Here is a 15,244-nt window from a genome sequence, read left to right as displayed (position 1 = left end):
AGCGTGCTGGCTTTCATAAAGCTGAAAATGACTCATTTTCTGAGGAATACTAGTAAAACGCCTTCTGCAGTAGAGAATGGGCGGCCTGGAAACCAAGAGAGAATAAATTGTGGTTTTGATAATAAGATATTAATTCAGTAATAATTCAATAAATTGTTGAATTAAATTAAATGGTTAATAATTTTATTGTTTAAGAAATAAGTATTCTGGCCCGAATTTATTTTCAAGTAGCTGTATTGCCAAAGCAAGTAATAATAACCATCGTCTGGTTCTGTATCCTCCACTTCTCTTCTCTATTAAACCTGACGGGAAAACAGAGCCTCTTTTGATGCCCTGCCCGTGTGCTTATCCAAGTGCAAGTGGTATACTAAGGTTTCTTAGGGAAAACACTGCCTTGCAGAGATAAGCACAGCGTGCACACTTCCGTATGCCAGAGAAAATTTTTCAAGATTAAGCACATTTCTTTTTTTCTTTTCTTTATTTTATTTTTCTTTATTTATTTATTTATTTTTGAGACAGAGTCTCACTCTGTCACCCTGAGTTGAGTGCCATGGGTCATAGCTCACGGCAACCTCAAACTCTTGGGCTCAAGTGATCCTTTTAGCTCAGCCTCCTGAGTATCTGGGACTGCAGGCACCCACCACAGTGCCCGGCTATTTTTAGTAGAGATGGGGTCTCGCTCTTGCTCAGGCTGAACTCCAGAGCTCAGACAACCCACCCGCCTTGGCCTCCCAGAATGGTAGGTAAAAATATTTTACTTCAATAATTGTACCTTGATATTGGAAGCACAGCCCACCACAGTGCAAGAGCAAACCCTAAAGGCTGTGCCACATAACCACAGCACGGCTTACCAGTTTAAAAATACTTTTGGTCTTTGTAAAAAGATATCTTGGCTATACCAAAACCTCCTTGTCACCATAATTTGAGTAACTGGGGGACTGGGTTGAACCTACGTGGCTTTCTTAGCTGAAACATTCCAAATATGTGGCAGGTCTTGTGCAAGAGGAGCCCTCGCTCTCCTGTTCCTTCTGGGCACCACCTGGATCTTTGGGGTCCTCCACGTGGTGCACCCCTCCGTGGTGACAGCTTACCTCTTCACAGTCAGCAATGCCTTCCAAGGGATGTTCATTTTCTTATTCCTGTGTGTTCTATCTAGAAAGGTAAGCAGTTTTGTATGTTGGGCTTCCCTATAGTATATTCACGTAGCCTCAGTTACCAAATTAAGAGAAAATTCTCATTCCTGTAGATTTATGACTTCCGCCTTCATTGCCTTTAGTGTCCTTTTAGTATCAAAACAAGCAGAATACCAAGCTGTTTGTAGGAAAACATGCTTTCAAAATCCCTGCTGTTAGGTATGTAAGTTAAGCTTATATTCACTCAAGCATATTTTGGAGGATAATCAGAAAGCAATGATACCTTAGAAAACCAAATATCATAACTTATTGTGATTTAAAAACATTGATGTGAATATCACAGTTATGGTTAACATTTCTCCCCTTCTCCTTCATTTCTTAGATTCAGGAAGAGTATTATAGACTGTTCAAAAATGTCCCTTGTTGCTTTGGATGCTTGAGGTAAACACGGAGCTCAACGGATAATCATGGGTGCACAAAAGCCAAAAGACTCAAGCCGTGGATGATCAATGTACAAAACTGACTCAATCTAATCATTCAGCTCTCAATTACCCGATAATCAAATACTAGAAATCAGTTTTTCTGTTTACAGCATGGGAACTGTAGATAATAAGAGGTGAGATTGTGCCCCGTCTACCAGTAGTACACTTTCCTACATGGCTATGTCAAAAATAGTATTGCAGATATTTGGAAAGTAATTGGTTTCTCAGGAGTGATATCACTGCACCCAAGGAAAGATTTTCTTTCTAACACAAGAAATATGTGTTATAGCTTTCATGTGAAAACCCTAAATTAGTTTCATAGTAGGGCTGGTGGGATTACACCAGGGGTGCATCTTACAAGGGTATATGTGAAACTTGGTAAATGGTCTGTAAAACTAGTGAATGATGCCCCATGATCATATCAATGTACACAGCTAAGACTTAATAAAAAAAAAATAAAATAAAATAAAAAGAAATATGTGAACGTCCTGAAGGAAACCACTGGCTTGATATTTCTGTGACTCATGTTGCCTCTGAAACTAGTCCCCTACCACCTTGGTAATGAGCTCTGTTATAGAAAGTGGAACAGGAGAGAGCAAAGGGGCTGAATATGAAACAGCGGAAAGGGAGAGGCTGTGGGAACAAGGAGATGTATTTTCAATGAACTTGCTTTTCTGTCAACTAGATGAGAAACTGTTGAGACTGGAATAAAGAATTGAAAAAACATTTTAGCATTTTGTGAATTGTTCTAAACTTAAATTTGTACTACTTAGACCTTCGTTTGCTATATCCATTTCCTTTTTCAATATTCTAGAACAAAACTCCACCAATTAAAAAATACTATCTGTTTTTAAGTGAATGTTAGAGCTAAGCTTATCCTGTTTCTATACATACGTCGCAGATTTTGGTTTCAGATATTTAATCAGTAAAATATTGTGTGTCGAGTTCTCACCGAATGTGCGCAATATAAGGGTATATAGCACACCCCCTGGGTGAAGCGCTCCACTACAGCTTGAACTTTACCTTGGAAACAAAAACAGTGGGACCCAAACATTTGTACCCACTACCTATCTGAAATAAATATATATATTTTCATGTCTGTAAATGTCACCATAGTGTATAGAAAGCTGCAGTATTCTATTCTATTACCTTAAGTGTAGTGAAAATTATCTTTTCTCATTACACTATCTCTTTGAGTCCTCTATTATTTTTAATTTTAGAAATAATATAGTCCACGTTGCAATATTCCCTTTAATCTTCTCTTTTTAAAAGGGCATTGTAAATATGTAAGTATTTATGAAAATGAATTGCTATTTTTCTTTTCAGAAAGTATACATTTAAAAATGTTATTTATAACAAAGAAATCACTGAGAACTGTAGAAGTTTTCACAGTGGATCTATTTTCTGACAGTTTTCTACTATCTGTTAAAGCTTATCTGGTTAAGTGTATAGCTTCCATCTATCTTCAAGTCTTCTCATTAAAATGTAGAAGCAGTGGCTTTATTTCAAAAATATGTCATTGTTCTTCACCCACCTGTAGAAATGTGCCAACATACTAAATGTTGTGGTTTTAAATTAATTTCTCCAGCTGAAATGAGGACCATCCAATCTTGTTCTCACAAATAAAATGTTATCTAAATGAAGCAATTCCACTACCTGCTTTGCTGAGTGGCTTTCCTAGCTTCTAGTAGGTCTTTAATATTTTTAGGAGATCTGTTATAACTTTTCACTATATTTCTAATTTTTACATGGTAAACCTGTGATCTATTATTATCATCGTGATTACAGGATAATTTTAGCAATGAGATATTGAAAAATTAATCTGTTCAATAAGATATCTTTCTTTTGTATACAAAACTATTGCCATAGGCAGACTAATAGCCGCACAGAAACATTCATGCTCTTATCTTCAAAACCTATGAATATATTAGATCACACAGGGAAGAAAATCAAGGTCACAGATGAAATTAAAGTTGCCAATCAGCTAATCTTGATATGGGGAGAGGATCTGGATTCTCCAGCTACGCGCAATGGAATCAAGAAGGTCCTTACAGGTGAAGGCAGGCGGAAGAGAGAGTGCCACTGTAATACAGCATGACACGGACGCTACCCGCCCTTGGTGGCTTTGAAATGGAACAAGTTCACAAACCAAGGGATGAGGGCATCCCCCCAAAGGTGAAAAGGTCAAGGAAATGGATTCCTCCCTAACGTCTCTATAAGAAAGTAACCTTTATGTTAGCCCAGACCCATTCCAGAACTCTGAGATAGATTTATACTGTTATAAGCCACCAAGTTTGGAATAATTTGTTACAGGAGCCATAGGAGACTGATACTGTGGAAATATCGATGTAGTAACATCTTTAGAGACAAGGTACGATTCCTGTCATTCAGGCAAACCCTAACTTGGCCATCTTGTTTTCACACATCCTCCCACAGATATCCTGGAACAATCTTAGATTCTTCAGTGTGACACGTCAGAGTGTCTCATGTCTGCTTACCTCTTCAGGTTTTACCTCTGTCTTATGAACGTTTCTTCAATTATACCAAACTCTTCACCTCTCCCCAAACTTACTGTCGTTTATCGGATTTCCTATTTGTGGAATGTCCTTCTTGTGGCGAGCATTTACTTGCCCTCATAAATCTTTCTCTATGAAGGCTTCTCTGGCTCACACAAGTAATTCATGAGTCCCACCTTTTGTCTATCTAACATTGCATCATGTTGCAAATATTTAGCCCAGGCTCAGAACATTCTTGACATTCACTGTATGAAGTTTTTTTCTCCCTTGAAGGCTAGAACCTTTTCTCTTTGTGGCCTCCTGAATCAGTGTCACTTAGCTTCTGCTGCCTTCTGATCATATGATTGATGTAATAATGAGTCTGGATGCTCTGAACAATCTACCTTTTGCTTTTTTTGCTTTAGGTGTCCAAGCTCATGTAGACAAGTCCTTTCATGCTTGTGTCACCCAAGTCATAGAGTTAGGTGGGAAGGGGTCGCCAACAATCTCAAATCAGTGAAGCCAAGGAATTGGCTGCCAACAAAGCTTGGAAATTATACTATGCTTAACCTCAGTTATTTTCTAGGAAAGATCTTTGGCAGGGAGCTTGCCAAACTAATATTTGTTCGATTTGGCTGTTAATCCTCATTTGATAATGAGTGGGGCAAATATTAGACTATGAGAGTCAACCTCCCCAACCCATAAAATATATCACAAGTTCATGGACACATACTAATTTACAAACACCTCTTTTCCTCGTAAACAAAAGTGGGTGAGTTATAAGATCTCATGGATTCAAAGAATGAAATATTTTAAGTTTAGCCTCAACAATGAGATGGATGGAGTCAAATAAGTATAAGATAAATTCTCTGTGTGAAAACTTACTATAAACTAGAGATGTAGTAATACCCTAATAAATATCTGTTGTGATCAGGAAAAACTTATTTACACGCAGTATAACAAGTACAAAATGTTATAAGAAAATGCATAAGCAAGTACTCCACAATCTGCATACTAGGCATAACACACCTTGCATACTAATTTGATGAGAACATCATTTCTTTAGTCTGTTTCAGTTCAATGCCAGATCCTTAAAATTAAATACTAACTCTGTATTTCTTAATGTTTTATATACCCTATCTAAGCTACTATACCTATCTTCAATGCCCTACATAACAAGACCCTTTTTAATGCTTCAACAGTATTGGCTAAACTCCCCCACATGAAATTTTTGACAAAAGCGTGAATTATGAATTCAATATGCATGCAGAAAGAATACCCCATTGTTCAAGATTTTTCCTCTACCTGAAACGATTTTTCCCATGCAAATTCCTCCCATTATTCAAAACTGTCTTCTCTGAAGGTATCTAATCGATTTGATTCCTATTAATTTCCCTGATTCCTACAATATGGCACACACAAGATAACATAGCACTTAATAGGCATCATTATGAGGTCATCATTTCATGTTCAAGCTTGAAACTCCTAGGTTTTAGATTATCATAGAGGGCTGAGTGCAGTGGCTCATGCTGGTAATCCCAGCACTCTGGAAGGTCAAGGTAGGTGGATTGCCTGAGCTCAGGAGTCCAAGACCACCCTGAGCAAGAGCGAGATCTCTAAAAAATAGTCAGGCATTGTGGCAGGCACCTGCAGTCCCAGCTACTTGGGAGGCTGAGGCAAGAGGGTCACTTGAGCGCATGAGTTTGAGGTTGCTGTGAGCTATGATGCCACAGCATTCTCCAAGGGCAACAAATTAAAATTCTGTCTCAAACAAAACATAGGTTATCATAGAGAGAAATAACTGAGTAATGGCACTTAAAGGAAAAAAATTCTTTCTTAAAAGTTAATATAGATTTCAGTTGTTAAATTTTGCTGTCTCTTTTAATTTTTATAGTAACATATGTAATTCTATCCTTATTTTTCACATGAAAAATACCTATTCTTGCACAGGCAGCAAATTGCACAGTCAAGGCCCCAGCCACTCCTGCTTCCCCATGCCAACTCTCAGAACCTTGCTCAGGCTCACTCAGGCAGAAAGTGAAAACCCAAGCTTTCTGCTTCTCTGGGGCATGTTCTACAGCTGTAAATCTGTGTAGGATAAGGACACTGTCACTGTTTACAATTATGTCCTCTGTAGGTCAGGAAGCATGACATGACATTCTTTTTTAACCTGGGATTTTAATGTCCTTTCCACACACATCTGCAATTTGAAATCAGGACATACCATGTTTGCAGGTGAAGTGTTTTTCTCCTTTTTCTTTTTACTTGTCTGTTTCTTCTCATACATTTGTTTCCATATCCCCATTCCCACTTATAAGCCAAAGAATGAGGACACCCTCTAGAAGGTGAAAAAAAGAAGTGGACCCTAGACCCTCTAGAAAGAAGTCAGCCCTGCTGATGCCTTTCTTTTAGCCTAACAAGATCACCTTAATAAAATGGCAATTCACCTTAATAAACTGGTATATATTCTTCTGTATTCTTCTTCCTATTCTCACCATCATATAAAAGTCCTTAATAGGAGATTACATCAGAAAAAAGGTCTCTGTGATCTGCTTTTCTCACTAGGTAAATTAACATCATAGCCCATTAATTTTTCTTTTAGTGGCTGAATAATATTCCACATTGAGAATGGATCATAAATTGCACAGCTGGTCTACAATCTGGGTTAATGGCAATAATTTATGAGAAGACCTCAACGCCTTTCAGAAATAATGTTTGCTATGTCCCACAGCTCAGTTTTGCTGTTGAAAATACCAAATGCCAACGTTATTATTTTCCTAAGATAAACTTGAACACATGTTGATAAGCCAAAACACCATAACTCTTTCAATGATGTAAAGTTTGCTTGTTATTTCTGATAAGAATTCAGTGAAAACCATAGCAAGGAACTGAGAGCCACAAAGCTCTTGAGTATTTATTCTATTCATTTAAGTGAAAAGGATTTGAATTATTTACCAGACGGTGATGCCTTAAGCAAGCATTTATATACCTAGATTAATATAGTGGTTAATAAAAAAAGAAGAAAATGAATCAGTAGGCCATCTGAGACTACAGCGCATTCTACATGGCCTTTGAGACGTTAGCCATCGGGGGGTTTGCGTGATAGTTGTGGTTAATAAAAAACGAGACGGTTTACTTAGCAGTAACACATCTCTTCTGGTGTCAATGTTTTCTGTCTCTAATTCCAACCTCACACTTTGAGGCATTGTAAATAATAAAATCTATAAAGTATTTTATGTGCCCCCCCACCCCCGCAAAAAAAAGGAGGAGAAAAATAATAGGTTTCTTTCAAAATTGTTCTTAAGAAATGTGGTTTCATTTCCTACTGGGCTGCAATTTGCCGTATATCAGCATCTAAAGGCCAGACTGCTCAACCTGAAAATGATTATTTTCTTTCTTTTCCTTAATGTATAGGAAGTAGATCTAAAAGAACCTCCAGTATGCAGGGGGGTCAATTATCCTGGCAGTCAGTTAAGCTTTGGAAGTTTTAGGTGGTAAGAACAGAGCCCTCAAAAAGCCTTCCTGCTGCTGCCTGCTGTGCGGAGACAGCCATGTCTTACCACCACTGCAAATAGTGTCCAAATTACCCTAAAAATCTCCTGTTTTATCTGTGCATCCTGGCTCCCGGAGACCCGTGAGGTCATTTACTCTGTCACTTCGGTCCACTCGGCAATCATGACAACTACATTTTTCACTCAATCTAACGCAGGAGGCTTTTCTGAAAGATCTTAGGTGACCTGAGGAAGGAAAGTAATTATTCAAAACAACATTGCTTCTTGTTCTTCAAAAGCCTCCAACTCCTCTGGAGAACCACCTAAAAGCTCCCCAATTTGATCTTCCCACTCAGATCAATTTCTCAGATTCTCTTAAAGGAGTGTGCAAATAAACAACCACCTCTCATATGTTAGAACTTTACTTTCAGAGAGGGCTATGAACACAAGCTCACACTCTGCAGTCAGGCTGCCTCGGCTGGGACTTCATTTCATCTGTAGTTTTGGAATCTTGGGCAAGTTACAGACCCTACCTCAGTGTCATTTCTAGGATAACTGAAATAGAGATAACAAGAGAACCAACCTCCTGATGTTGTTGTAATCTCTTAATATGTGGAAGATAATTAATGCAGTGCTAAGCATGCAGGGCGTGCCATGTACATGTAGAGAGTATTGTCGTAACCCAGACAAACCACTGTTGATTGTGTGCCTATGAGGTCCCAGTGACTGTTCTAAGTATATAGTATGATTCACAAATAAAAATAAAACAAACAAAAAAAAGACATAAATTTTTTGTTCAGAGTGAAGCTTTCCACATTATTGATTTATCAGCAAGTTACTTCTGAAGCAAGCAAGGAAGCAATAAAAACAAAAAAGAGAAATGAGAAAATCAAATTGCAGTTTTACTGTCTCTTTTTTCTACCATGTCCCAATCTACTTTCCCCAACTTCCATTCCACTCCACCCACAATCCCTAACTTCAAATGTCGTTGCCACCCATTGTGGAGCTGGTAGTATGCCCAACATTTTGGACACATTCTTTGGAGTGGGATTGCATCCCTGGCCCCACAGTGGTCTGTACCCACAGAAATTGCCTCCGCAGGGACTAATACCCTTCAATTTTGTTAAATTTAAAGTGACTTTCCTGTATGATGGTTACATCAATACATTTTACTTAAATATAAGTACTATTAGCATTTACATGACCTTGAAAAACATGATTTCTTCTTTAAACACAATGCATCTAAAGCCAAGACATTTTAGTTTGCCTAAATTTGTTTAGACTCTTAACAAACTAGGCATGGAAGGAACAACTCAACTTTCCATGTATCCCCATAAATGAGTGAGAGATTTACACTAACATTATTGGGAACTTCATATTCTTTGTTTAGAGCAGTTTAGAGCATTTCGTTTGCTCTTGCTGAATGTAAACCAATAGAAAACATGCTCCTTTAAAACACAATCCTGATATCTCTAAGGGCATAAGCAGGTGAACTATTTTATATTCTAATACTTGAGGAAAACTAATAAAGGAATCTTCAATAGAAAAGAACTATTCTTTAATAAATGCCTGTTCCTTGTATGCAAAATGCATTTGGTTTTACCTATTATTTATGCTATTTAAATGTTCAGCATTGTTTCCTGAATTTCTTTTTATACTGTAAAGGTAATTTCTAGTTTCCATATTTAGTAAACTAGAGATTTTCTAACTTTCTAGAAAAACTAGAGATTTTCAAAGTTTCTAGAAAAACTAGAGATTTACAGGTTTCTAAGATAAATGAAGTAGGAATTTTATTAGTTACTAATTTGAGAATTCAGATATTTTGTCATTCCTGCCATCTTCTTCTGCAAACCTCATCATTCTGATAAAGAATACCTCAGATATGAGAAATAATCCTTTATTCTTCTGTGTGCCAAAAGGTAAGACATATTTACCGTTGTGTCATTTATTTCCAAGCAGATTCACAGGTGTAGATTGAATACACTGAATAACTCTACATAGCCAAACAGTTTTTCTAATTGGCCCAATAATACCCAGCAAATAGAAAGGTTTTTCTTACTCATCAAATCTCTATCTCTTTGAAAGCAGTAGTATAATGCTACTTCTTGATATCTCTCCTTCCACTTCCTTTATACTCAGAAAAGTTAAATGGATTAATATATGTTTTTGACTTAAATATGATATGAATACAGAAAGAATTATATACATACCACCTTCTTCTGAAATGAATACAAGACATTTTACAACAATATATAAAGTATAAAATGGACAGTTTGAATAGAAAGTAAATAAGAGAGCTGAGTCAAAGGAAAAGAAGGGTATAATCATAAAACAGACATAAAAAGTCCTACACAATGAGTGCTGTATTTGTTTTTTCCTGGTATCTGTTACTGGGCAACAAAACCACTCCAAAACATAGTGTTTGAAAAAAAAAGTCTTGCTGTTGTTTCTAGCATTACTATTGTTTGATTGACCTCAATCGGGTAGTTATCACCTGGGGTTTCCCAAGAAGTTGTGGGCAGATGTCAACTGGGGCTATAGAGGTTGAACATGGCTCTCCCTATAATCCCAAGAGGGGCTGCCCACAAAGCACTCATTCTGGGTCGTTCCATGACATGCGGGTTTCACACAGCATAGACTGTGGAATCCTTCAAAAGATAATAATTCACTGTGATCAAGTGGGTTTCATCCCAGGAATGCAAGGACAATTCAACATAAACAAATCCATAAATGTGATCCACCATATGAACGGAATTTTATAAAAACCCATGTGGCCATCTGAATAGACGCAGAAAGAAAGCATTTGATAAAATCCAGCACAGCTTCATTATAAAAACTCTTAACAAACAAGGTATAAAAGGAAAATAACTCAAAATAATAAAAGCCATATATCATAAATCCACAGGCAAAATTATACTGAATGGAGAAAGGTAGAAATTATTTCCCCTGAAAACTGGACAAGAATGCCCATTATCACCAATTCTATTCAGCATAGTATTGGAGATCCTAGCCAGAGCAATTAGGTAAGAGAAAGAAATAAAGGATATCAAAATTGGGAAAGAGGAGATTGAACCTACCCTGTTTGCTTGAAGACATGATTTAATATCTAGAAAACTCTAAATACTTCTCCAAAAGACTCCTAGAACTGATAAATAAATTCAATAAAGTCTCAGGTTACAAAATTAATGTACACAAATCAGTAGCATTTCTATCCACTAATATTAGCCAAATTAATAACCAAATCAAGAAGTCAATATCATTTATAAGAGCTGCAGAAAATATAAAGTACTTAAGTATATTTAACCAAGGAGGTTAAAGGTCTCTACAAATAAAACTATAAAACACTAATGAAAGAAATTATTGATGACACAAACAAAAAAAAAATCACATGCACATGGATTAGAATAATCAATATTGTTAAATGTCCATACTGCCCAAAATTACTTACAGATTCAACACAAATCCCATCAAAATACCAATCTCATTTTTTAATAGAATAAAAAAGAAATCCCAGATGTCATATGGACTAAAAAAGAAACTGAACAGCCAAAGCAATCCTAAGCAAAAAGAGTAAATATGGAGGTGTCATATTACTCAACTTCAAATAATATTTCAAAGCTATAGTAACCAAAACAGCATGGTACTGGTAGAAGAGTAAACATGTAGATCAATGGAACAGAATAGAGAACTCATAAATAAAACCATACACCTATAGCCAATAGATCTTTGTCAAAGCAGATTAAAGCATACCTTGAGGAAAGGATGCTCTATCTAACCAATGGAGTTGGGAAAATTGGATGGCCACATGCAAAACAATGAAACTGAATTCTTATTGTTCACGTACACAAAAATTAACTCAAGATGGATTAAAGACTTAAATGTATGACCTGATGCCATAAAAATTCTGGAAGAAAACTTAGGGAAAACTCTTCTGGACATTGGCCTGGGTAAAGAATTTATAACTAAGACCCCCCAAAGAAAATGCAAGAAAAACAAACATAAGTAAGTGGACTTAAACTAAAAAGTTTCTACATAGCAAATAAATAAATAAATAAATAGTTTAAATAGACAACTTACAGAATGAAAGAAAGTATTTACAAACTATACATGTGACAAAGGACTAACATTCAGAATCTATAAGGAACTCAAACAAATCAGCAAGAAAAAAAATAACTCCATTAAAATACTGGACAAAAGACATGAACAAATGAAAATATACAAATGGCCGACAAGCATATGAAAAAATGCTTAACATCACTAATCATCAGGGAAATGCAAATTAAAACCATGATGAGATCCCACCTTACCTATATCAGAGTGGCCATTATTGACAAGTCAACAAGCATTATATACATATATATATACACACACACACACGCATGTGGTGAAAAGGTAATGCCTATACACTGTTGTGAGAATGTAATTTAGTACAACCCTTATGGAAAACAATATGAGGATTGTTCCTCTCACTAGTGGGTAGCTACCCAAAAGAAAAGAAGGTATTACATCAAAAAGACATCTACACTTATATGTTTATCATAGGACAATTACAAAGATATGGAATCAAACTAAGTGCCTGTCAACTGATGAGTGGAGAAAGAGATCAGTGATTCTCAACCTTCCTAATGCTGCAAACCTTTAATACAGTTCCCGGGGGTCACAACCCACAGGTTGCAAACCGCTGACAGAGATCATAAAATAGTACTCAACCATAGCAAACAATGAAATAATGTGTTTTGCTGCAATGTGGATGGAACTTGAAACCATAATCCTAAGTGAAGTATCTCAGGGATGGAACAACAATACCACATTTACTCACTTATAAGCAGGACCTGAAGGATGGGTATGTATGGTCACACAGAGTGGTACAGCCAGCAGTTCTCAACGTTTTTGGCACCAGTGACAGGTTTCATAAAAGACAATTTCATGGGTGGGCACAGTTTTCAACAATTCAAGGGCATTACACCTCAAGCTCAGGCCATCAGGCATTAGATTCTCATAAGGAGCAAACAACCTACACCCCTCATGTGTGCCATTCACAGTTCACGGTTTGCTCTCCTGTCAGAACCTCGTGCCACTCCTTATCTGACTCAGACAATGAGGCAAGTGATGGGGAGCGGCCACTCACCCAGGCTGCAGAGCCCAGTTACTAACAGACCTGTTCCACAGCCAGGGATTGGGGATGACAATTATAAGGAACTTTGGAGACTTGGCCAAGGGAAAGCGGGAGATGGACTGGGTACAACACATACTGTTCAGGTGACAAGAGATTCTAAAAGCCCTGACTTTACCACTATATAATCCATCTATGTAACAAAAAGAAAAAACAAAAAAATGCACTTGTACCCCATACATCTATTGACATTTTTTAAAAGATTCTGATATCCATGGGGGAACATCCCAAACCCAAAAGCAGGCATTCCATGAGGCTCTGGTAGAGGCTGAGGTCTTTCTTACCTTCTTGCCTCTGAAATCTAATAGTTCACTTCTGCCAAAACAGTCAGTCACAAAGCCCATCCAGTGTTAGGGGCTAGGAAAGTAGATCCATCTTTTATTGAAGGAGTATCAGGTCACACATTACACAACAGCATGTGGGAATGGGAAATATTATTGAGGTACTTTTTGGAAAATACAACCTGATGAAAGTTTTATGCTCTTGCTATATCCACATATCACCTTACATTAGACAAAGCACTGGACTTCACAGGATTGCTGCCTGTAGTGTCCTTGAGTGTGTGCTAATGAGATTTCCCCAAAGAACAATTCAGTCAAAGCAATAAAAGTCACCAAAGGCCTAAATTATATAGCCTACATTACTATTCAATGCTATTATAGATTTATCCACGGCTAAACTTCAAAAAACCTGTATCAGTATATTCCATATTTATATACTAGTACTCTGAACATGGTTATTCTAGTTAATGGTAATAGGGCCATATTTGAAAATAATAAAGGCATTATATTAAGTTAAAAAAAATTGAGAAATCCTTAATATTTTACCCAATATCATTGTAGGCCTCTACCAATAGCTTGAATTAGCTTGGCAACTCTTTTAATATATAAAATGTTTTGGAATTATTGTTGGTTTTAAAACAAAACAAAAATGTTGAAGATAGTTTAATCTAGTTTTGCTATACCTTTTAAAACTCAGATTTTTTTTTTTCCCTTGAGTGTACCAATGAAGATAGGAGAGACCTCACAGAAGGTAGATCAGGAATTACTGATATGATACAATACAGAATTTTCACCTCCTTCCATCCTCATTCATTCATTATTATTTAAGCTAACAGGTTGTGCAGAAATATTTAGTACCTGGTTTGAGAATAAACTATATGCCAAGTAACTGATGGATGTAAAATCAGTTATCTTTGTTTTCAATTAATCCAGGAATGTAGTTGATATTCTTCTGCAACAACAAAGGAGAATTAGGTAGCTTCAGTAAAGGTATAGACCAATGGATTCCCTAAACTGCAGAACATAATAAATGGTTGTGTGATGAAGGGCCCAGTTTCATTTCATACATTCAGCATGGTAAGAATAATTTAGCTAAAATCTGCCTCTGCTCCACTTTTCCAATAAATGCATCTTAAGGGCATATGTACAATATCTAAAGTCATTGGAAAAACCTATGAAAGTCATTTACTCTATTGATAATTTTAAAATTAGTTTAAGTTTATACTTGTAAATCCAAGTTTTATAAATATAAAAAAAAACCAGAAGTAGACACAAATAAATATATTCAACTGAATTTTGATAAAGGCAATTCAATGGAGAAAGAACAGGGTTTTCAATAAATGGAATGGGAGCAATTGGATGTTCATACACAAAAAACAAAAACAAAAATAAATAAATAAAAAGAAGATCTTGTATCTTACACAAAAGTAAAATCAAAATGAATCCTAGACCTAAACTGAAGATGTTAAACTATAATACTTCTAAGAGAAATAGAAAAAACATTATAACCATGAATTGATGGTGAGTTCTTTTTTTTTTTTGATTGAGATAGAATCTCACTTTGTCACCCTCAGTAGCGTGCTGTGGCTTCATAGCTCACAGCAACCTCAAACTCTTGGGCCCAAGTGATTATCTTGCTTCAGCCTCCCTAGTAGCTGGGACTACAAGCACCTGCCACAACACCTGGCTATTTGTTTTTGTTTAGCAGGCCCAGGCTGGGTTCAAACCCACCAGCTCTGGAACATGTGGCCAGAGCCCTAACCACTGAGCAACAGGCACCCAGCCTGATGATCAGTTTTTAAATGTAAAAAGAAACACGCAATCCATGAAAGAAAAAATTGACTAATCAGACCTGATGAAAACTGGAAACTCCTGTTCTCTGAAGTATCTGTCAAGAGAATAAAAAGCAAGCCACAGAGTGGGAGAAAAATCTTTGCAAATCACATATCTGATGATGGGTTTGCATCAAATACACAAAGCACTCTAAAACTCAACAATAAAAACCAAATGACCCAATTTAAAAATGGGCAAAAGAATTAGATACCTCACCAAAGAAGACACGGCCAATAAGCATATGAAAAGATGCTCAACATCATTTGTCATTAGGGAAATGCAAATTAAAACAGCAACGAGATAGCACTACACGCTGATTATAATGGCTAAAATCCAAAAAACTGACAATACCATTT

General features: G+C 36.6%; 1 protein-coding gene across 1 annotated transcript in view; it reads left to right on the top strand.

The window, feature by feature from the left end:
• Positions 1-2,680, top strand: part of ADGRL4 (adhesion G protein-coupled receptor L4) — a 98,813-nt gene extending 96,133 nt beyond the window's left edge. Inside the window, exons 15-16 of the mRNA XM_053592258.1 lie at positions 992-1,160; positions 1,516-2,680. Of these exons, the coding sequence (XP_053448233.1) occupies positions 992-1,160; positions 1,516-1,578 (232 nt within the window). The 3' untranslated portion in view covers positions 1,579-2,680. The remainder of the gene's footprint in view (positions 1-991; positions 1,161-1,515) is intronic.
• Positions 2,681-15,244: the final 12,564 nt, after the last annotated feature.

The sequence above is a fragment of the Nycticebus coucang genome, chromosome 5 (genome assembly GCF_027406575.1).
Source record: "Nycticebus coucang isolate mNycCou1 chromosome 5, mNycCou1.pri, whole genome shotgun sequence".
Taxonomy (NCBI): domain Eukaryota; kingdom Metazoa; phylum Chordata; class Mammalia; order Primates; family Lorisidae; genus Nycticebus; species Nycticebus coucang.
The sequence above is the reverse complement of the archived record's forward strand: the minus strand, read 5'-3'. Positions and strand labels throughout refer to the sequence as shown.